Source organism: Sebastes umbrosus, chromosome 3 (genome assembly GCF_015220745.1).
Source record: "Sebastes umbrosus isolate fSebUmb1 chromosome 3, fSebUmb1.pri, whole genome shotgun sequence".
Taxonomy (NCBI): Eukaryota; Metazoa; Chordata; class Actinopteri; order Perciformes; family Sebastidae; genus Sebastes; species Sebastes umbrosus.
This window is the reverse complement of record NC_051271.1, coordinates 10,392,501-10,416,552: the sequence shown is the minus strand read 5'-3', so window position 1 is coordinate 10,416,552 and position 24,052 is coordinate 10,392,501. Positions and strand designations below refer to the sequence as shown.

The following is a 24,052-nucleotide window of genomic DNA, read 5'->3' as shown; positions in this document are numbered from 1 at the left end:
CTAATTGTTTTTTTAAAATGCACTTATTCAGAAAAGAATATCAGGTTCCAAAACAACTTACATAATCCAGTAAATCCAATTGTGTTTTTCCTCAGAGATGCTTCATTATGTAATGCTGCAGACGTCTTCACATGGCACGACACACCTTTTTGAGCCCCCTTCCTTAATCTAATAGAGCAGAGGGGACAGAAAATCATAGGTAAACATGTCAGGGGGATTAGTAGGGGGTGTATATAAGAAGACACCAGGGCAGAGACCAGAAAGACACAAACTGACCAGAGAGACATCAGCCAGAAGCCAACTACAAAAACCAGGTAAGATCCAACTCTGATCTTCTCTTTGCTGCCAGTTTTGGCTAACATTCGATTCTGCTGTAAGGATTAAGGTTAAATTAGAGCAGGAAAGTGCTGAGAAAGCATGAGATCAAATAGATACTGTGATGTTTACATCATGGATGTGATCTTTAAATTGTAGAAATATAACTTATTATTGTAGAGTTAAAGTTATCTTTACTTGGGATGTGCTGTTGTTGCCTCTCCAAGAAGCCAAGTCAGTTTTTACATTTTTTAAAGCACCTGAAAACCAAATTGTTTTTTTGTTTGTTTTATACATTATCTTATCTGTCTCTTTTACTTTTCTCCTTTTTGTAAGGCACTTTGTAAATACTGTTTTGAAGTTTTATACAAGTAAAATTTACTTAAAGTAGCTACTTACGTTTTACCTTATGGAGGCCCTGCAATATCTGGGCATTAACTCCTCCGAAGGTATTCCTTTTAATCTGCAGGTTTAAGACATATTCTGGCAATTACTCAACTGAAAAAGAAAAAAGAATTACCAGAAACGTATATATCATTGCTTGAAAAGCCTGATTTTATGAAAGACAATTTAATTTGCTTTAAAGAGAGGTTTTAAGTGGAGAATGACCTTTGATTGCTGTCAGGACTTATTTTAAAAATGTCTGTTCATCTGCCGTAAGGGGGATTGATTATGTATGCAACATCATGCAATAACAGTAGCCTAATGGCATGAGTGTTAGCAATAAGTAAAAACTAATTAAAACAGACAAAACTAATAAAGAATAATAATAAAGAAAATAGAAAGAAACCAGTGAGACAATAAAACAGAGGCTGTCTCGCTAGTGTCAAGCAAGGATCTGGCACATCTCCGTTTCTAAAACTTTAGATTCTGATGGGCACATTACAGGAAATCATCATCAATTAAACAATTTTTTGCATGCATTTTTCTCCTCCCTTCCTTATTATTATTATTATTATTATTCATACAGTAAATGTTGAATCTCTGCTGGTTTATGTTAAATAATTGGACAGCAATTTAAAAAAAAAAAAAAAAAGAGATTTAGATTTCAAGGGAGCATCCTCGTTAATGAAGCTAAAAACAATTAAAAAAAGATGTCTTTGGGTACTTTCATCAGTATGTGTTGGAGATAACACGGATGCTATAGTATTAGTTGTGTTGAGTAGAAGAACATTACACACATACTGTATATCTGCACACTGCTTACATTGTTTGCTGTGGATAATTAAAAGCAGGAGCATACTGTAACTAAGAAGTGGGTGTGAATTTTAAGAATTTGTTAACTGAGACTTTAGGGCAGATTCCACAAAATAACTAGAATTGTTTGCGTGTTCAAAGACGCCATCAGAGAGGTCAAAGTCCACAGCACTGCTGAGATTCCCTGTAAAATAAGGCTTATAGCTGAGGTCAGAAAAAGGTCGGATTAAAGCAGATTGTAAATTAGTTGTTGGGGGTAAAATCTCTTTAAACTCAGGATTTATTATTCTCAATACACAGCATGCGTGTTGACCCACTGGGGAATTAGGTGAACTTAGTGAAGATGACCAGGCTGCAACATGGCCAAGAGTAATCTTTAAAGCCAAGGTGTAAAAATAGACTAACTAACTAGAATAGCTAACAGGGTCTGAGGAAGCTTTATGACAGCTTTAGTTAATGGTTTGACCTAATTTGGGAATGTTATGTATATCATACAAGCAAAGAGCAGAGGGGCTTAGAGGAGGAAGGATCTTAAACATCAAGACATACAAATTTACTTTTAATTGTTTTTCTCTCTCTCAGTGTAAAAGATGGCAGACGCAGGTGTTGCAGTTCCCGCCGACAAGAAGGCACCTCCCAAGTTCAAGCAGAGGGCTGCTCGTACCTTCAAGAGCAAGGCCCCAAAACCAGGCCAGAAAGGGTAAGATGGACCTTAATGTCAAAAGTAACTAAAGACATTTTCTTACTAGTACTGTACTTCAATTACAGTGTTGAGGTACTTGTACTTTACTTGAGTATTTCCATTTTCTGCAACTTTTATCTGACAGCTAAAGTTACTTTTCTGATTTAAATTCTACATTAAAAAACAACAACGAGTAATAATCTTAAATAAAATGAACCCAGTGATTGTTCACATTGTTGTATTGGTACTTTTATATAGCCTACAGGATCTAAATACTTCTTCCACAACTGAAAGCCGCATATTAAATTAAATTAAGACACGCTTGTGTTTCTTTTTCAGATTCGGAGACGACATCCCCGGCATGGAGGGTCTCGGCACAGACATCACAGTGGTTTGCCCATGGGAAGCCTACGGGGACCTGGAGCTCGGCGACCTGGCGAAATATGGAATCGTCTAGAAGACCCGCAGCATTTTCACCACAGAAACTTTACCTTCCTGCACTGATTTTCCGTCGCCCATGTCCTCCCCTCTCGCCCTGTTCTCCTTCATACCTGCCCTGATGTCTGACGATGTGTTCGGCCCACGTGGGCTTTGGGAAACATTGCACAAAGATTGACGCCCAAAATGCGATTTTAAAAAGCTACATATCACAATTATTTATGAATATATACATAAACTTCACTGAGGTGTCCATGCTTCTAGAAGTAACTCCAAACTTCCTCCCCCATACTTTGCACCCGGCTTGTATATTTCTGAGAGACAGTGGACTAAATCTGTTGTGTAAGCAGGTTGGATCACTGTTTGCAGTATATCACCACTGAACCTTTGCTCCTCTATCCTGCCTTTTCTACTCCATGACCCCACTCCCCTTTGGAGCTATTGCTTTTTAATGTACAGCTGTTTATGATGTATATGAATTTGTATTTTTACGACCTCTGAATGTAAATTTGTCCACACTATCAACAGGATAGTGAGTAGAACCTTCAATAAATATTTTTCCCCAATGAAATGTTGTCTTCTTTAAGCACAAATTAGAACTCAATTGGGAATTTCTGAAAACCTATAACAAATAATATACTAATATCTGGATCATTAAAGCTGCTATAATCAATATTTATATCGGTCGGCCGGTCCACCACTTGGGTCCACATTAAAATATCTCAACAACTAGCCTACAGGATGGATTGCCATGAAATTTTGTACAGACATCCATGACTCCCAGATCATGTACAGTATCCTAATGACATGTCAAATTTTATTTGTCCAGTAGAATGACCAAATAACGTTTAAACAATTACGGTTTCATTTATTTTGACCGTGGTAACTGTTGTACTTTAATAAACTCTGGTGCAGGCCGACTGATAAAATTAGGTGTCAGAAAATCACAGTTTACAGCACCATGGTGACTGAAGCTATGGGAAGCTGTGGTCAAACTACGAAGGTTCAATACAGTGTATTTTATTATATATATGTACAAGACAGAGACATTGTTTGGAATAATAAATCGGCAGGCTCTGTGATCATATCTTTACCTTTTCTCTTCTCCTTCACTCTTCTTCATCTCTACTCTGTAACAGAAAACATATATAGCAGATAATCTATATAATAAATTGTGACATCATTAATAGCGTATGTCAAACGATTGTTACTCACCTGGCTTGAAAAGACGTTTCCGGGGACAGCTCCAGCCGGGGACAGCACCATAGTTACATAAAACAAAAATGTTCTCCATTTGTTTTTTTAGGGTCATGACGTCATAAAAAGAAGTTCGAAGGTTCCTTCAAAAAACGTAATAGAAGTTTTGAATGTAAAGAAACCCGACATTTGTCACAGCCCTAACTGATCATAATAAACAGTGAGACACACGTGTCAAAGTAACACATTTCTACCCCGACAGTAACTTATTCACTGTGACTGATTTCTTTTAATCAATAGATTACATACGTAAATTACATATAGGCCTCCAAAAATGGGGACTGTCCCTGGAAAATGTACACTTTTAAATTAACAAAAAATGTGCACATAAAAGTGGGATAAAACGCTAAAAATAGGTGATAAACTCCTTTCCCATTGCCACTAGACAAATGTGCTTTTCTGATTGTTTTTTTTGTTTTTTCTGGTTTGTCACGGTCGAGGTTATGGAACGGACCTTACAGAGAAATGTTTTTCTTACCTTTTGCTTTCTGTTTGTCATTGTGTCATGTGACTGGTTGCCAAACGACAACGGTGGAAATGTGAGTGAGTTTTGGAGAGAGAGGAGCGCCACGGGACACCGGTGTTGTCAGAGTTTGTTGTGTTGGAGTACAGAAAAGCGTAGCTTAGTGTTATCTAAAGATTTTCAATATCATGGCTGAATATTTAGATGATTTTGACAATGTGGACGAGACGCAAGATTTCAGACTTCTTTGAGCGAGAAACACAATAACAAACAGACCGGAACAAGCAAACGGTAAAAAAAAACGTTTAATTTCTCCATAGGGTCCTTTCCATAATGTTATTAGAAACTTATGACAACAATCTGAGCCTGTCAGATGCAAAAACAAGCACTTTTAGTGGACGTAAACTGACGGTGCCAGGTTGCCCCAAATGATTACATCACAGCTTGTTTAGCAGCTGGCGGCTGCAGCGTTCTCCTTAAATACTGGACCTAATGTTGTCCCAATTAGTCACTTAGACAAAAAAACATGGGAAAATAGGGTCCAGGTGGAAAAAACTGAAGTTATCCTTTAAAAGATGATATGTAAGTGTTGCCGGTTTCCACTGCCATCAAGCAACCAAAGAAATCTGCTGCAGGTTTAATGTATAGCTACTTACTTGACGATCAACATTAAGATTTAAAGGGGACATATCATGCTCATTTTCAGGTTCATACTTGTATTTTGTGTTTCTACTAGAACATGTTTACATGCTGTAATGTTCCAAAAAAACTTTATTTTCCTCATACTGTCAGCCTGAATATGCCTGTATTTACCCTCTGTCTGAAACGCTCCGTTTTAGCGCATTTTGACGGAATTTACAACAGAATTGCGTTGCTAAGCAACGGCTTGGGTCCACGTGTACTTCCTGTCAGCTGATGACATTCACATACACTGCAACCAGGAATAAACTGGGACACATTTAGAATGTTTACATTTAAAATTGTGTCAGGGGTCTAAATATTGTATATTCGTGACATCACAAATGGGCAGAAATCCTGACAGCTTGTTTCAAATGCAGAGTTTCTGAATACGGGCTGTGTGTATTTCCCTGTGGATTGAGTGTTTCGATACTTTCACAGTATTTATATAGGACTTAAGCCTGCTTTATAATAAAACAAACATGAAAATCTCACTTTTTTTATAATATGGGACCTTTAAATTAATAATCAGCACCCATACTGGCACTGTCTGTGTGTACAATAATGTGAAGAACTACAAGATAACGCTCATCCATTTTTACTAAATAAATAGAATACCAAAAAGAAAACAACATGAAAGCTTGATCACAACAAAACATTTTTATATAAAACATTTTATATGGACATTCAATAACTAAAAAACATAATGGCAGTCAAGGGGGGATATAGACATGACAGAGGGAGAGGACTGTTCATTGAGAAACCATAGCAACTATGAAGAATGGCCACATAGTTTACTATAATACAGCGGCAAGAAAACCATGACAGGAAAATGAAGCTGCCACGTGTTTATTTTGTGCGGCAGCCATTTCGTTTGTCAGCAGGCCTTTTTGCCAAACAGCACTGTGCTCTTTGTTGTGTTAGCTAGCTTCAAACCTGCTAGCTGCCCGTCATTTCTCCACAGAGTTTAGTGGTAAAGAAGAACGCAACTGGACTCGGCTGCTCAGGAGTCAAATATGAAAGACACAAGATTCATGCAAAACTTTTTTTTTTTTTTTTTTTAAACTTGACAAGTATCGCTCATGCTGGTTTGTCCATGCCTTCAGTGGCTTCATAAGTCCATCTTTGTGTATTTTGTGTAGCACTTTTTCAGGCTGAGAACCAGAACGTGCTGGGGACTGTAAGTTAGCATCTTTGGCTAGGTTTCTTTTTTTCTTTTTTTTTTTTGTCCAGAGCACATTCTGTAGTAAGTTGGAGATATTACAAATAAAATGATAAATGTCATGTGAAAATCCAACAGCAGCACATTTAATAAAATAAACAAAAAAAAACATCTTATTGACCTGTTTTTCCAAATTTGAGAAATGGAAAACACAACGGTAGTTTTGAAATTAGTTTACAGGTAAAAAAAACAAACGATAACGGCCCTGTTTAACTTAGATCATATTCCACAATGACATTTTGATTTTCACCATGTTGGAATATTAACCTGCTTATGTGTGAGAGATAATACTTTCAGACATTTTTACTGGATATCTTCAAATAAACCTGGAGCAACCACGCTGGCAGATTTAACCACTGAAATGTAAGGAGCCTGCTTCAAACAAAAACAATAACTGTTGAAATAAAAAAACTCAAAAAGAAAGAAACACAGTTGGTTTAAACCAAAGTGCTACACGCCTATGTTCATTCACACCAGATGTATCAGTCACCAAAATATGGACGCAAATAAAGAAAGAAAAATCCAGCCGTTCCTGTATGTTTTGAAATATAATAAATGTCATGCTAACGGATAATCAACCCAAAACAAAACAAAAACAAACCTGGATTGACAGAATATTTAAAAAGAGGACAAAAGTTTGGTAGTGTTACCTGCATACCTTTAGTTTGTCACCTCTCAGGTACGCCCTCGACTCAAGATCTCGACTCCAAAGTAAAAAACAAAACAAAACTAAACTTGAAATTGAACTTGCACCTTACTGGAGAAGGAACAACACTTGCAGATATATAATAAAAAAAAGACAAACAGAAGATGAAAAAGAAGTAAATAAAGACAGCCATAGGATTATCAAGGAATATGATAATAACAAAGATGATATATTTATACATACGGCAGAAAAATGTGCTTTCTACAAATCTTTGGAACAAAAACAAAAGCCAAAAAAAGCCACGTTTTGGAAATATAGAATACAACGGTATAGAAATATGCACAATAGTAAGGTGTTTTGCATTTAAATATTTTCTATTAACTCACCGACAGAATCTCTCTCTTGCTCAGTAATCGCTGCTGGCAGCATCTCGAACACATTTAACCGACTAAAGTATGTTTCAGGAAGACTCATTCAATGTTGGACTTTGCTCTATAAAAGATGGAGCATGAGGGGAAAATCCAAATAATAAATCTCTACATTAAAGGATCAACAAATACTTGAACCCCCGGGGTTGTGGGTGGATGATTTTGTTTGGATCTAAAGCTAAAAATCAATTTTAAAGAAGACAATGTTTTAGTGTTGAACTTTTTTGTAGTGTTTTAGTTGTGGTTTTTTGGTGAAGTGAAATCCTGTGCATGAGAAAGACGATGTGAGACTATAGTTGTAGTCAAAAAAGATTTGACATATAGATGCTCATTTTCTGATTTTAACCCCGAGGTTCACTGTTGGATCTACTTGTCCCGTAACAGCACTGGCTGCAGAGTCAAACAAAATAATGTTTTTTTATAAGAATAATAATGAGAATAATTACAATAATAATAATAATAATAATAATTTGGTAACTTTTTTTCTCTAAACTAATTTCTTTGCATATCATAACAATTTTAAGTTTAAAGGTTCACCATTTCCACATACTAAGAAAACTTGAGGTAAGGAACAGCTCTAATAACCCTCCCTCCCTTCAGCTTTCGGACGTGATTTCTGTATAAACCGTCACACATCATGCCTCCGAGCCGCCATGTTCAGCCTCCCTCTACCAGAACACAGCAAGAATGGAAATCCTCTCTCGTTACTATCTGTCCACGTTAAGGAGGAATTATAAAAATCCCATCAGTGGGTGTTTTTTTTTTTTATCATTTTAGTGACTCGTCATTCTGGTTCAAAATGTTTTTTAAGGTTCTCTTTCGATGCACCTTCCTGCTTCCTATACCGCTCCGACGTTTTGTGGACACTTTGATTCCCCTCTCTGTTTCCTTAAATGTTGAGTGTGTGCAGGCCACACAGCACTCCGCTCTCTCTCATACACGGTTGACAGCTGTTTAAATGTCAGTGATCCACATACAGCCTTTGGAAGAACATCTGGGCTCCATCGCGAGTCTTGTGCTGCTGAGTGCCGAGGGATTAAGAAGGGGGGACTATATTACAGCCGTGCAATAGGGAAGGTGGCCATTTTAAGTCTTTTTTTTTTCTTCTTTTTTTATGTAAAGGCCATCCATCAGTCTTTAATACAGCATTCCTCTATTTCTGTAGTAGCGTATATAAGAAAACTTGGGGACTGCTCAGGGGTGGGATCTGAAATATCTTTGTTGTGGGCGTCTCCACACTTTAAAACTGGGTGCAGTCCACCTCCACGACAACAGAGGGAGCTCTTTCAGAGTGATTCAATGGAAGAGAGGAGCTCCTGGGAAATGTAGTGTCTTTAGTAAGGGGCAAATCTACTGTAGCCTCCCCTGTACAGTGTGGCCTGTGAAACAACAAAAGACAAACATTTAGTGAATAAAGTCTTTTCCAAAGTGACATTATTCAGTAAATGATCAGTCTGGTCATATTCTATATTTTCTTAATTGTGAATAAATCCCATAAAAAGACCAAAACCAACAATAAATTCATCCTACTCAATTCATATCAAAAGTATTTTCTGTGCAGCAAAAACCCTGATATAGGGGACAAAAATCCTCCCACTATTTGTGCAATGTCTTCTGTTTTTCTCTATGCTGGAATACTACCTGGCTCCAGATTTGCTGCGTAGTAATTTATTCAAACACAGTAACTTTGTGTTAAAACTAGATTTTGACACATGGACCTTCTTAAAAACACAACTTAAAAAGGTGCAGTGTGTAGAATCTGGCGATATCTAGCGGCGAGGTTGCAGATTGCAACCAACTGAAATATCTCCCTTGTGCCAAGCGTGTAGGAGAACTACAAGTGGCTGTTGCAAAAACGTGATTATACACTAAAGAAAACATACTTATTAATATTATTTTCCATTTCTGCCAATACACCCGTCTAAATGCTACACACTGCTCCTTTAAAAGGCCCCATCAGGTCAGTTGATATTGTGTTTTAATGCTACAAATTCCCAAACAACATTTTCAAAACAGAAAGCCTCAAACTTTTCAGGGCTCCAGAGCAGTGTCCCACATTGTAATCCAATCATCAACATTTTCTAACAAATGTACAATTTATTCCTCTTTTGAGCTAAAAACTACAGTGCCGAGCAAAAATCAAACAATTTATTTGTGACTCGTTTTGGTCAAACGGACTAACACATTGTTGGTTTTGCTCCTTCATGGGAATTGTTGATGAAAAGAAACATATAGACTATCACTTGCTTAATCCTTTGAATGCTTGACAGTTTAATGGGCTTTATGGACTTACCATGGCTCCAACACCGTAGGCAGCCGGAGCGAGCGCAGCATGGTAGGGGTCTGCCGTGTAAACTCGTCCGTAGCTATCAGAAAACAACAAACACATCAAACATGAGGTATTGCATTATATTCTGAAGAACAAAAAAAAAATAATTGGCTCATAGCACCAAGGTTATAATAGTTTTGAATTTTCAATTAATTTTTATTTTATTTTAGTTTTGACTTTTCCACATAGTTTAGTTTTGTTAGTTTTCAGAGGGCGTTAGCCAGTTTTAGTTTAGTTTCAGTTTTCCAGTTTTAGTTTTTATTTTATATTTAGTTTTACAGTAGTTTTAGTTTGTTTTTGTTAAAAAAAAAAATAAAGCCGAAATGAATTTATGTTCATTGATATTTTATTTTTATTAGTTTTGTACCCAGGGATTGTCGTTTAAATTTAGTTTTAGTTTTGTTTTAGTTTACTAAAATTATTTTTCACTACTTACTTTCGTATTAGTTTCAGTTTTAGTTTGCTATAATAACCCTGCATAGCATAAGGTGACTAGTATACTGTAACTGCTGGAGGAAAGAGGGCTTTTGTTTTAAAAGATTCACCCCCTGGTCGATGATTTCTGTAGGAATGAAACACCAAATTACTTCCAATTTACCCTCGCCTTGATAAATGTACAGCACTTGTGTTATTTTAAGTGTGTTTTTTAAATAAAATGACTACTTAGTGACAGAGGATAGTGCTGCAAGCAAGCAGCCAACATCTCAAGTTCTGCAGGTGTCAGAGGAGACTTCAAGATGTGCCGGACGGTCCACTCACCTGTCACTGTAAGCTGCTGCTGCAGCCGCCGCTGCTGCAGGAGTCGCTACCGCAGTCGGCTGGGCGTAACGATACGCTGCATATCCACCCTGCGATGAGGCAATGAAAGAGAAGAGAGATGGAAGAGGGGTAGTGTGTGTGTGATAGAGGAGAAAGACACAATGAAGGGAGAGGTGGGACAAAACAGAAACAAGAGTGAATTATTGTTAACGGTTTGCTGTATTTCCTCTAAACACTAAACAGACTAGTAGTTAATCTAAAGTGTTACATTGTGAGGAAAACTGCTGAGAAGAGAGCGAAAGATTAACAAGCAGACAGTCAGCAAAACTGGCTAATCTGGTGCAGTATAGCATTCACAAGGATGTAGCTCAGGCTCTGTGTGGGTCTCTCCCTCCATGACTAACCCCGGAAAAAAAACATATTTAATTGTACTTATTGTGTTTTACTGTTTGCAGAGTTCCCCTGTGCAACATTAAAGTACATCATCTTTCTCACTGTGCGTTGGACATGGAGGGAGAGAGATTTCATACCCATAACTGTGCCCCACCCCGGTTCCCCTACCAAAAACACACAGTTAAAGAAAGGGGAAGGGGTGGCAAGATGATTGTGTCATTATTTATGTTTAGATGAACAGCTGATGAACAAAAACTACAGGTGTAAGAAGACAGTCAGCCAGTCGGATTAAAAAGGGCACACACACACACACAAACACGCGCTCACATGGCCAGCGACCAATCACTGACAGACACAGCATGCTTTCCCAAACTCAGAACGTACAGCGTATTAGGCCAAACATCCCTATAAAAAAACAAACAAACACCGCTGCATTCTACCCTAAAGGATCAGTCACGACCAAGTCCCCGCATTCAGGACCACACAGTTGCTGCTATGGGAGGAAGGCTGGACCGGGGAGGTGGGGAAGAGGATAAAGAGGGATAAAAGGAGAGAGGAGGTGATGCAGAAAATAGGTGAGGAAGAGGAAGAGTCATAGTGCAAGGAAAGAGAATAATAAAAATAGAAGAAGAAGAAGTGCTAATGCCAGATGACACTTTAAACAAAAAAGGTTTAAATTATTGAGAGAAAGAAGAAAGAATGAACAGAGCGATAAGAAGTGAAATAAAGAATGACAGAAAAAAGGGGGGTTTATAGAAAAAGGAGGGAGGAAATAGGGGGACTTGGGGGAGGAGTCAGCCTTGTAAATATGTCTGCATGCCGACATTGATTCAGTTAGCATGCCACAGGTGAAACAGATAGGGAGATTCCTGGAAGGGGTCTGAATCAACTGCTGATAGAAACTCTCCTACATCCCTCCGACTACTGGATACGTCTCAGGTTGTAATTTCATTATTCATGTCTTATTTATATTGTGTTCTGTTTGTATTTCAAGCTTGGCAATATCACCAAATAAAATAGACTCTAAAAGACGCATAATACTTCATATGGTAAGTTTGTGTACAATAAATAGTTTTAGAGTTAATTAATGGAAAAAGTATAACAAAAAGACAGCATGTCTTGGCTTGAAATTATTCCAGTTTTGGGCAATTCTTTTTACATGTTTTCTGATTTTGGAATAAAAGAGTGTGATGAAAATTAGGGATGCACCGATATCGGATATTGGGCCGATAATGACCCAAATAGCAAATATCATGACAGTGGAGGCTATCTATTCAATTCAAATTCTATATGCATATATTACATACATTATATACTGGAAATTGAATTCCTGTTGACCAATTTGTCGCTGCATTAAAAAAGGTTTACACTTAAATTGTAATTCCTGTTCAATTTGAAGATTTTCTACCAAGTCGGTGTATGATTTATTATTTTAATAATAAATAACAATTCAATAAATTTATGTCTATGTATTTATTTGTTACATTTTGTTTTGCAAAGAAAACAATGCTCAATCAGTCAGGCCTGTTGTTGTCTTACACATAACAGAATGATCCCAGTTACTTCCACACAGTGAGGCATACAGCTTATTAATTAAACACTGGTATCGGATCGGTACTCGTTATCGGCTGATAGCCAAAGCCCAGGTATCACCATCAGTATCGTAACTGAAAAAGTTGGATCGGTGCATCCCTAAATGTCAAATAATATAAAACAATGTGTTCTAATGCATCTTTCCACAAGAACATAATGAAAAGTATTAAATTCATTGCTGTAGGGTGTCACCTTGGGACGCCGCCAAAATAAGACAAAATGTCTTTGTTCTCACACTGAGGAAAAGAACAAAATGTACATATTCAGCTGGATGAATTGTCACGGAATAGACTTGAAAACTTTATCACGAGTGCAGAATTTGGTTAAAGAAAGTGACCCACTGTTCCAAGTATTAACCTTCAATACTGCACCTAATTTACTCTAAAATGTACATCCATCTCTCCTATAGATAATTTATGAATAGACGTTTTATGTCTTCACGAATTCAGATTTCAACTTAATTCTTTTCTCCCCCTTCCGCAACTCCACCCATGTCAGAATCCAGTGAGTTAGTAGAAGAAGACAGAGAAGGCATTTCAATCTCAGATGGTCAATAATGTCTAGCAGCACGCAGTCATTGGAGACGAGGAGGATGCACACTGGCTCTCACACAGAGTGTGTAAACCCTACCTGGGGCAATCTGCCACTAATGTCCTGAAACACTAGTCTACAGAGAGAACAGAAACAGCTATTGTCAACCTGGTCACACACGCACGCACACATACACACTCATAATCACATTGGTACAAACTAAACTCACAAATGCACAGAGACAAACCCTAGAGGAGTCTACTCGTGAATGATGAAAGTGTATGTCTGTGCTATTTTTATATTTGTATGAAGGAACATTTCATGGGAGATTGTACAGAAAACATAAGTGACGAGTTCAATTATTCTGTCATTTAAAAAAAAAAGATAATTTAAGATAAAGTCAGGGGAACATAAAATGTCTCTAGCTGTGATGAATCAAAACACCCAAAAGTACACGTCTCTATGGGTTTGGTCCGTGCCGTTTCACACTTGAAAACCCACAGGCAAGAGGGGGAAAACGTAGATGAGGAGTGAGGCAGTAGAGGAGAGAGAGGTATACTTACATAGAGATCAGCTGCACCGTAAAAGCCATCCTGATAGGCCATCACACTGAGAGAGAGAGACGAGAAAGGAAGGAAGGAAAAGGAGAGAGGAGCGGTGGTGGAGAGGCGAAAACAAACAAAACAAAAAGATGGTGTGATGCGCCACCATGTGGGCATTGCAGAAAACAACAAACAAGAGTGACGATTGGGGGAGAGAGAGAGTTGAGAGGACGGTGCCAAACAGATTGTGAAAGAGAGAAAAGAAAGAAGGGTGAGATTATTACACACCGTGCAACATGCAAGACAAAAATACCACCTCTTTGTATGTAAATGCACCAACTTTAGAGTGATACTACTGCTAGACTCAATTTCATCACTTAAGTATCATTATCACCTTTGAGGTACAAGGAAATGGTATTTCAGCTCGGCAAACTCTCAATTTCAATATCTCAATAAAAATATATTCAAACACACAGCATGCACAATTATGAAGTATTATTTTTAACTAAGTGAAGTCATGCATTTTAAGAAGAGTATCATTATGTCTAATTTTCATTATCAATAGCAGTTTACTGGTTTAGTTATTTATGTTTGCGTGAGTGTGTGTTTACCCCGGGTAGGTAGGGATGGCAGGTTGTGGCACAGCTGCCCTGACAGCGCTGTAGACGGGCCGAGCACGACCACGGAGATGAGCGCCTCGAAAGGTCGCAGCGGAGGAGGCAGCTGCTGCTGCTGCTGCTGCTGGGTACGGAAACCCCGGTACTGAGACACAGAGAGGGTAGAAAGAAGAGCTTCATAAATGCCTTCAAGACCACAACATTATTTGTGCATCTCGTCTCCATCGGTCTCGGTGAGTATGAAGCTAATCTTTGTTGTCGTACCTGTATAGAGTTCAGGGCTGTACATGGCTTGGACCATGGGACTCAATTTCCATCCAGCTAGAGTCAACAAAAAAATGAAAATTTACATTTGAAACTTGACTGAAGCAACCAGACATTTTATGATTTGTGCATTTGTTCGGTGATCTTTGCTGTTCATTTTGTTGTTCATTGTAAAGAGAGGATGTATAAAGCTTCCTGACGGTCTGTCTGCACTAGAGCTGGAACGATTAATCGATTAGTTGTTAATCATTAAATTAATCATCAACTATTTTGATAATCGATTAGAGTAAGTGTTCAGAAAAAAAAGTCGAAATCCACTGATTCCAGCTTCTTAAAAGTGAATATTTTCTGGTTTCTTTACTCCTCTATAACAGTAAACTGAATGTCTTTGAGCTTTGGGAAACAGTGATCGATATGTTTCAAGATTTTCTGCTCTTTATAGACCAAACAACAAATCGATTAATTGAGAAAATAACTGACAGATTAATCGACAATGAAAATAATCGTTAGTTACAGCCCTAGTTACTTTGGGTTGTGGAAATTGTGTGGTACTTTTTCACAATTTTATGACATTTTCATGACAATTTGGCAGATTAATAGAAACAAAATAACTGTTTGTTCAAACAAATAATCAATTAATCGAGAAAATAATTGAAAGATTAATTAACAATGAAAATAATCATCAGTTGCAACCCTATGCTATTGTTTAGCGAAGTTATATTGTCCAACTTTAAATTTAAAAAAAAAAAAGTAATTGATGCTTTTGTTTTGTGGATATAATGCATTACATTGGAAACCAATACTTTTATCTATATGGATATATTAATTTTAGCTATATTGCCCAGCATAGTCACCATTTATCAAACAAAACAAAAAAATCAGCTGTTCTTAAGTTACCGTATGCATTACCGTATGGCAATGTCGCAAGGCCCTCTCCGTTAGAGTAAGGGGTGGTCATCTTCTTGTTCGTCATCACTCTGGCTGTGGCGTTATTCACCTGGACACCAGAAAAAACGGTCAGGGGCTGAGTCGACCCAGTTTAACGGATAAACAAGCATTGAGGAATTGAATGATGCAGAATCCAATCACATTATAGTTTGTGTTTTAAAGCTTTCTTAAACTGAATGTATTCTCAGACACATGATGATCAGAGTTTTCATATTGAACTTTAAAGTGTGAGGTGTCATTATACTTGAAACAGTTTTTTTTACTTATGACAGAGGTTAATTCTGTTGATGAGCTGCGATGGTATTTGATGCATGCACTTCTTTTAAAGGAGAAAGACATTGAAAACAAGGATCCTGGTGAGTAAGTCAGGCAGTTTTGCACACAAACAATGCAACCATTGGCACACAGAACAAAGAAAAACAACAAAATATTTCAGAACAAAAGCATTCAAAAAGAAATCCAAGACCAGTATATTGCTACCTTTAAAAAAAAGGAGGGAAAAAGAAGGTGAATTAAGCGGCAGATTCATCAGTTGAACACAATGCAAAAAACATCAATCAAAGAGTTTCATACACAAATTACACGCAGCCAATCAAGAGCGCATCACATCACCAGAGGTGAGCAAAACTAGCCAATCAGCAAGCATCAGATGCAGCAAGAGACCAATCAAAAAAGGTTGGCAGCCCTCCCAGTCCAATACACATCATACAGAAAAAGGAGGGAGGGGAGGGAGAGAGAACGACAGAGAAAAGACAGAAATATAGAGGGATGCAGGAGGAGCCAGTCCACATGAAAAGACACAGAAAAACACATACATGATGTGGAGAAGAGAGAGAGAGTGTGAACAATCCATCCAAATGTGCAATTCTTCTAATGAACAAACAGAAACGACAAGATGCGATACACACATACAAAAATACATCTGACCATTTGCCTACATTGGATCTAACTGTACAGGAGCAACAATGGAGAAATGATGAATGGAGAATACAGAGAGAGAGAAGTCTAAAGATAAAGACAGAGACGATGGGGGATGCAAATATCATTCCTCAAAAAAATCAAATCAAACCATGGTTGTGAAACACTGCCAGGCATTCCAGATCAGTGTCGCACACCAGAGAGACCTCGAAGCACACAACCACCAACACACACCATCCAGAACCAAACTGATCAAAAAGTAAAACAAGGACACCTCGTTACAGAAATCAGAACAAAGAAAAGCTGCCGTTACTTAATCAGTGGCACACATTTTTTACGTTTGCTTTGCTGGGGTCTACAGATTAATTCATGGCAGCTTTTTTTCTTTCTTAAAAAAGGCTAGAAGTGAACATATTACATATGGAGAGTAGATTTGCTTTGAAGTAGAATAAGCTTGCATCCTCTTTTGGGCGCACACTATTCATCCATATATATGCATCTTTAATTTGATATGTTAAGTCTAAAACAGCCATACCTCTACAACTGTCTGCAGTCTACAAAGTGGTACAGAAAGTGATCGTCAAGTACTACAGCACACCATGATATACAGACAACTATAATCCTCTCTCCAGTAAAGCTAACATAGCACTCATGCTCAGCATGCTGTCCCACTAAGGTGCAAAAATGCAGCTATTGGCTGACACATGACACAGAGAGATGACATAGTACTATATGGCGTCATACAGATGACGAGAAAGAGAGTAAACCATGCAGGATATACAGCTCTGGAATTAAATGCTGAATGCAGTTAGAGAGGTGATTGGAATGAATGCATAAGAAGTGGTAGTCATAGTTGTTGCACTTGCAGATAGATGCAGTACATTCAGTTATACAAGTGGCCTTTATAATGCCATGCGATCAATGGCTAATCTCGTAATCGTTTCATTCACCACCTCCCCAATCAATCACAGGATTAGCCAATCAGGTTCTGTCAATCAATCAATCAATCAAGCTCCCTTCAGTAAAGGAGTCCTTCATTTGGGTGTTGGGTGCATTTTATTTAAATTTTTTTTTTTTGGACGGATGGGGTGGGGGGAGGGGTCATTCAAAGATGATGCCATGTGTACACAACTTACCGTTGCCAGGGAAACGGCGTGAGGACACGCGAGCAGTTACCGTGGAGACTGACAACAACAACAACATACAAAAATCATCAGGGAAATAGAGAAAATATATGTAAAAAAAAAAAAAAGGAAAAAAAAAGAAATGATGAACCAAAAAAAGAAAACATAAACAAAACGAGGTAATGAAAAGCAACCCCCACCATGTGGTAGAGAGGAAGTGATGTAACAGGTCACGTGTCAACAGTCACCTACAAGTATCAGCCATTTGACAACAATCTATAACCTCTACTGGTTTTAAACCCGCTACAAACACAGATCATAAAAAGTTGATAACAAATGGAAACAGAAAATGTCATAAATTAAAATCTACCTTGGGAGGGAAACTACCCGTTATTGTTGCCCAGATTATATTCAAATAACTGACAAAATAAATCACTCAAAATCAAACTTAAATCTCCGTGTTTATGCTACCTGACTACATCACAGGACAGGGAAATGGACAGAGATATGGGGGGGAGGGATGGACAGCAGAAATGCAGGCGCATATGGGGACACACAAACTGGGAGAGTCAGACAGACAGACAGACAGACAGACAGACAGACAGACAGACAGACAGACAGACAGACAGACAGACAGACGGACAGACTGGCCTGGTGAAAAAGAGTGGAGAGAGATGGAGGAGAACCAATAAAAAATAAAAAAAATACATAAAAGAAAGGAGAGGGAACGACAGCTATCTATTGCATTCTCTTCACATGTTCATTCTCTCTCCGCCCTCCATATTTCTAATCCTGCACACCCACACAGAGACAGAGAAGAGTGCAAGACATTCGAGACCATGCAGAGGAGCTTTAGTGGCAAGTGAAAAACAAAAAAAAGGAAGCGTGATTTTAAAATCAAGAGCCAGAGCAAATGGCGAAAGCATGGTGTATCTGATCTCCAAGGCCATTTTGCAACTGAAATCCGAGCTCATGCTGACAAATTAAAAAAACAGATGTAACAACAAAATGCACTTCCATGAGATCTGGTGTTCTTTTTCAGGAGTGGTGGATGCAAATGTGTGTGTGTAAATAAAACATTTTTTTTTTTATTTTACCATTCACCTCGCACGTCTGAAATTAAACAGTCAGCTTTTTTTTTTTGAAGCATCAGAAATGACACCACACTTCTCACGGCAGTCTCATTCCCCAAAAAACTGCCCCCTGAAAATGCTCCCCATCATGCATCAGTCTGTTAACACGTCAAACATTAAAAAAACTGCCACCCAGAGTCACCCGTGTAATATTAACTGAAGAGTGAAGAACTCCATGACGATATTTGACCTTATGATCCATCCATGCAACATACAGTAGCCTCTTACAGACACCAGCAAGCACTTTTTTTTTTTCAGAGGAAAAATAACTGAGAGGCTATTAACTGCCCTTCCAGTCATTAACACAACCATAAACCAAAGATGTGCCACTCATCATGATCATGGAAGAAGTGATGATGGTGATGGAAAAGGTGCAGGAAAACGAATAAAAAAAAGAAAAGATCCTACATGCTGTGACAGAAGCGGATATCGTCAGCGACCGTGCCGTAGTGACGTCTCGCCGGGCCATGCCTGTTGTGTAGCCACTCCACACAGCATGCTTTGCAAACCACACAGCTTTAAGATCGAGGTGCAATGGACAGCCCACAACATCAACAACAACAACAACAACAGCATAGACATCGACAGGAAGTGCCGTCAAAAGAGACGTCTGTGTGCACGGCACCACTGCACCATGCTATAGTGAAGCCAGAGGGGTTAGAGTCAAACACATACAGCCACCCGGAAACCTTCTCTGGGGCAGAAACGACCAGAAACAAACTCTCATTGTCGGACATGGAGGGGAAACAGAGGAGAGAATGGTCGCCGTTTTTTGGTGAGTTACCTCGATTTTACGTCCTTCCACCAGCGTACCGTGAAGCTTCTCTCTGGCCCTCTCTGCATCTGCACTTGTCTCGAATGTTACAAAACCGAAGCCCTGAAGGCAGAGGAGACGGGGGAAAATGGAAAAAGGAAAGGAGGGGGAGAGCAAGAGAAGGTAGATGGTAAGCTTCTGAGCTCATTTTGGTTTACAACTGTTTAAAAAGTACACGTCGTTCCAGCTTCCTACCTTGGATCCCCTCTCGTTGAAAATGATCTCGACGTCGAGGATTTTGCCATATTGCTGAAAAACAAAAAGAAACAGGAGATGAAGAGGCTGAACAAGCATGGACGTCTTGTACTGCGTCTTGCCACGGGGTGTCAGCACTGTTCAACCATGATGAGCTGGCAGCCAGCCAGCTCTGGCAGTCTTTTCTTCCACCATATCTTCCTTGCCTCTGCACCACATTTTAGAGGCATTCCTCTTACATAAAAAGGCAGAGTATGAGACCAGATTTTTTCTACACCTGGCTTTAAATAATCTTTCTAAAAGATGATATTCCAGGTAAAGGTTTTGTTTTTTAGTCAAATACTACAATTCCTTTTAGCTGGAACAGATATGACGGAGCCTTATTTTCATGTAAAATCCCACTCAAGGACAGGGAATAAACAGTATAAAGACATCTGAGGACACAGCCAGTGCTGACGTCACTGGATTGGTCCTTTGAGTCATTATTTTTACTAACCGCATGCTTTTAATCCAAAGCTACTTTTCTGGGTTACTGTTATGTGATGATTCATAGTGGAAATCGGGGGGAATATTGCAGTCTACATACCCCAAACATCTGCCGTAGGTCGGGGTCTCGGAAGCGGAAGGGGATGTTGGACACGTGGAGGCGCTTAGGAGTCCCCTTTTCTGAATCATCTCCAATGCTCCCTCCGCCACCGACTCCTCCTGAGCCAACAACTGACTGACCGTCAATCTGGGAGGACCCATCTGACTGCTGGGACAAACGGACAGGGAAGAAAGGAAGAGTTTTATTATTTACTGTAGCTGCAGGCCTGCAACAAAATGTAGTTTCTATTAATCTGTTTTTTTCTAGATTCATCGATTGAACTTTTTGTCTAGAAAATGTCAGAAAATTGTGAAAAATGAACACACCATTTCCCACAGCCCAATGTAACTAGGGCCACAACTAATGATTATTTTCATTGTCGATTTATCTGTCAGTTATTTTCTCGATTAATCGATTAGTTGTTTGGTCTATAAAATGTTAGATAATGGTGAAAATGTTGATCAGTGTTTCCCAAAGCCCAAGATGACGTCCTCAAATCTCTTGTTTTGTCCAAAACTCAAAGATATTCACAGGAGTAAATGAACCACAAAATATTCACATTTAAGAAGCTGGAATCAGAGAATTTTTACTTTTTCTTTCTTAAAAATTTACTCAAACCGATTAGTCGATTATCAAAATAGTCGGCAATTCATTTAAATTAATCGATTAATCGTTGCAGCTCTAAAAGTAACGTCTTCAAATTACTCATAACAGTCCAACGCCCAAAGATAAAACGGAGGAAAAACTCACATTTAAGAAGCTGAAACCAGAGAATATTTGGCCTTTTTGCTTGAAAAGTTAGTAAACTTAACTGTATAATTCAGTTTTATTATAGAAAGAAGTGTTTTTGTTAATTATGCTACCCTAAATTACATAAATGAGGTGGACAAAACAATGGAAACATCTGTCGGTATAAACACAATTCAACAGCAGCACAAAATGACCAGACAGTTGAATCAACACCTCTATAAAACAGTTATAGCCCTCATGATGGTAGCATTTATAACAGGGCTGTTGAATTAGACTCTACTCGTCTTAGCTAGGTGTATCTAATAAACTGTAAAATGTAAATACAGCCATCAACCGTCAGTATGCAGTATAGAAAGATTGAGACAACTGAGAGTAGTAGTTGTAGAAATATTACAACATTAGAAATGTTACTAATGATTCTGTTAGTTGTATATATCTACTGAACTCTACTGTTTGTTTTTCTTAGATTTTCTCTCCTTTCTTTTATTTTCTTTGACTACTGTTTATGCTTGCTTGTGAGTTTTGTGCATATAGATATATGTTGTTATGTGTTCTTTATTCGTTTGTTGTTTTGTTTACGTCATTTCGCTTTTCATGAGTAATAATGTCATTTGTTTGTGTGTCAATAGGAGAGGACTCAGTCTGAATAAGCCTTCCAGTCTTCTTTCCTCTCCTGCACTGAACTTACTGGTTTTCCTGTTGTATGTATTTTGTATCCAAATAGTTGTGCAAATAAACTAAATCCACGTCTCGTACAACACGTCTCTCTAAACTCATGCTAAGCTGGCGGTTCAAACAGCTCTGAGCAACTGTCTTGGGTTCACATACCTGTTTTGAATTTGTGAAGGGAGGTAAATTAAAATGCTCTTGAATGTGTAGTTACAGCTTCACCTGACTTTACTCATAAATTAAGAAAGATCTTAAATCAGCCCTACACAAGAGAGGTTTGCAGATTTTGTATTTGGGGGAAAGGGACAATGGTATCAGATCGGTTATTGGTACCGTTCAGTACGCTGATTCTGAATATCAGAATTTCTATTGTGTGAAGGAAAGTCAGATTGGTGCATCTCATTGATTTACTATTATTTTTTTAATCTATAACGCATACTCCTCCACACTCTCGCTCTCGGCACGCTCTCAAGGCAAACACCTGATGTGGGCAGCACGCGGAGACAGAGGCTGGCACTCACTTGGACACTGAGGCTGTTGGCAACGTTGCCGGCGCTGTTCGCTGCTCCGCCGGCTTCCACTGGGCCCTGGACGGCCCCCGCTGCGTACAGGCTGCCCCCGTAATCCAGGGCCAGGCCGTTCTGGGGGGGCGGTGGTGGAGGTGGAGGGAATGCGGAGAAAGGTGGAGGTACGAGTCCCTCCTGACCGCCAGCACTATCCTGAGAGCCCTGTTGGAAGAAAGAGAGAGGAGGGTGAGGAAGGAGTGAAAGCTAAAGTAGCCGGCTGGCTAACGTCCATAGTATCTCTTACTGAGAGCATCACCCGACCACACAGAGACCACTTTCCCAACAGCTTCAGTCTAAAAGTCATACAGGCGTGGATATTATATTTCCATTTCCTCGCGTGTGTGTGTGCGTGTAAATGTGTGCATGTATCCACACCCCCCACCCATTAAATATTCACTGCAGCCACATCTATTATTGAGGGTCAGATGCCTCCATACTCAGTGTTGTACAATGGTGAGTGTCTAACGCCTGCACACACACTCACAAACGCCTCTGCACACAAACCACCTTTGACACGCAAACACCCACACACCTAAACGCTCACACAAAGACCAACTGTTAGTAAGGAGGACGCCTGCCCAAGGATTTTGTGAACATTATTATTACCCCCAGAAAAAAAAAATACAGTGCCGAGTGAGTAGGAGAACAATACAGGCACCCACAAACACATGGTGGAACAACACAAACACGACACAGGCATTAACACACACACACACACACACACACACACGCACATTCCTTGCTGTTGGCAGTGGGACATGGATACCCTAAATGGTAATAGTTAGAGAGCGGAGGGAGACAGCAGGGACGGAGAGTAAAGGGGGGATGGGAGGATAAAAGGTGATGAGTGATAGAAGAAGCATGGCAGAAGATAAACCAACCATCACTGTCTTTTAGATCTTTTTATAACTTGTTAATAACTGCACTGGAAGGTAAGGCTGCACAATTAATCGAATATTAATCGCGATCACAATTTTAGCTTCCCACAATTAAATGATCGCCTGAGATATTGACGTTTTAAATGTGCGTTCTGCTCATAGAAAACACTGCTGCGTATTAAATCAAGCGCTTCCTAAACTAACAGCGAGCCATCAGCCGGTGATTGAGATGTTTTGGCTTCAATTTTGGGTATAGATATAATCTATACAACCAATGTGTTTATGATTAAATTGAGAGCATAAAATTGTGTATCTAGATCTTAATGTTGCCAATTTTGCTCTCAAAGTGACCAGAATGAAGCATTTAACTGTAAAATGTAGTTAACAAAAGGGTAGGGTGAATATTCCTGTATTGTTTCATATTGCAATCCATATATAGCAGAAAAAAAATATCGCAATGTCAGTTTTTGTACATTAGCAGGAATGTAGCATTGCATGGAAGTGAAAGCAGTGCTCGGTTTATTCTAATGTCAAAGTATAATAAAAATATGTTATCGCATATACCACAGTATGGACAAATTAAAATGTTGTCCTGATGATTGCATTATGTGGAAAGATGTTAAAATTCATCCTGAATGTGTGCACCAAATTTCATGCTGCCGCGAACATGGCTAATAAAAGTAAAACAAATCACACTTTGACAGGTATAGAGTGATTAAGTCCTGGACATAATTCAATCGTTGTGCCTGTTTAAACAGTTCAATAAAGCTTTATCAAGACGGAGACAGGTAGTGTCTGTCGTTAGGATTTATCATAAATTAAGAGCTAAAGAACTAGAAAACTGAACAAATAATTGAGAAAAGAGATGCAGATAGAGGTAGAATCTATTAGTGAGAACAGTATTAAAAAAGCAATGGTTAAACAATGTGGCAGCGTCTTCTTGTTCTTGTCTTCTTAATCTCCTTGTTCTTGTTCGTCTTCCTGTTCACCTTCTACTTTAATCATCATTATTATTATCTTCATCATCATTATTAGCAGTAGTAATAATAATAATAGTAGAAGCACTAATAACAGGCAGTAATAATAATAATTTATTAGTAAAAGTAATGATATTCTG

General features: G+C 38.7%; 2 protein-coding genes across 9 annotated transcripts in view; one reads left to right on the top strand and one right to left on the bottom strand.

Annotated features, from left to right (window-relative positions):
* The first annotated feature begins 164 nt into the window (after window positions 1-164).
* On the top strand, window positions 165-3,203 carry LOC119485885 (retinal cone rhodopsin-sensitive cGMP 3',5'-cyclic phosphodiesterase subunit gamma-like). Its single transcript, XM_037765709.1, has 3 exons — window positions 165-314; window positions 2,095-2,212; window positions 2,534-3,203. Exons 2-3 carry the CDS (start codon window positions 2,103-2,105, stop codon window positions 2,649-2,651), a joined length of 228 nt encoding a protein of 75 aa, XP_037621637.1. The 5' UTR covers window positions 165-314; window positions 2,095-2,102; the 3' UTR covers window positions 2,652-3,203.
* A 2,472-nt stretch (window positions 3,204-5,675) lies between these two features.
* rbfox2 (RNA binding fox-1 homolog 2) overlaps window positions 5,676-24,052 on the bottom strand; it is a 42,646-nt gene continuing 24,269 nt past the window's right edge. For 3 of the 8 annotated variants that reach the window (XM_037765701.1, XM_037765708.1, XM_037765706.1), the window contains 11 exons: window positions 22,013-22,219; window positions 20,073-20,240; window positions 19,487-19,540; window positions 19,262-19,354; window positions 15,252-15,351; window positions 14,355-14,411; window positions 14,085-14,235; window positions 13,495-13,540; window positions 10,415-10,503; window positions 9,620-9,692; window positions 5,676-8,705 (listed from right to left, as the gene is read on the bottom strand). In XM_037765701.1, coding sequence (XP_037621629.1) covers window positions 8,661-8,705; window positions 9,620-9,692; window positions 10,415-10,503; window positions 13,495-13,540; window positions 14,085-14,235; window positions 14,355-14,411; window positions 15,252-15,351; window positions 19,262-19,354; window positions 19,487-19,540; window positions 20,073-20,240; window positions 22,013-22,219 — 1,083 coding nt within the window. In that variant the 3' untranslated portion in view covers window positions 5,676-8,660. Of the gene's footprint in view, window positions 8,706-9,619; window positions 9,693-10,414; window positions 10,504-13,030; window positions 13,068-13,494; window positions 13,541-14,084; window positions 14,236-14,354; window positions 14,412-15,251; window positions 15,352-19,261; window positions 19,355-19,486; window positions 19,541-20,072; window positions 20,241-22,012; window positions 22,220-24,052 lie in introns of those variants that run through there. The other 5 variants (XM_037765704.1, XM_037765703.1, XM_037765705.1 and 2 more) reach the window with 5 other exon arrangements.

Coding starts and splice junctions, on each gene's coding strand:
- LOC119485885 (XM_037765709.1), top strand. CDS start 2,103: ATGGCAGACGCAGGTGTTGCAGTTCCCGCCGACAAGAAGGCACCTCCC. Junction 2,213..2,533: donor CCAAAACCAGGCCAGAAAGG/GTAAGATGGACC, acceptor TTTCTTTTTCAG/ATTCGGAGACGACATCCCCG.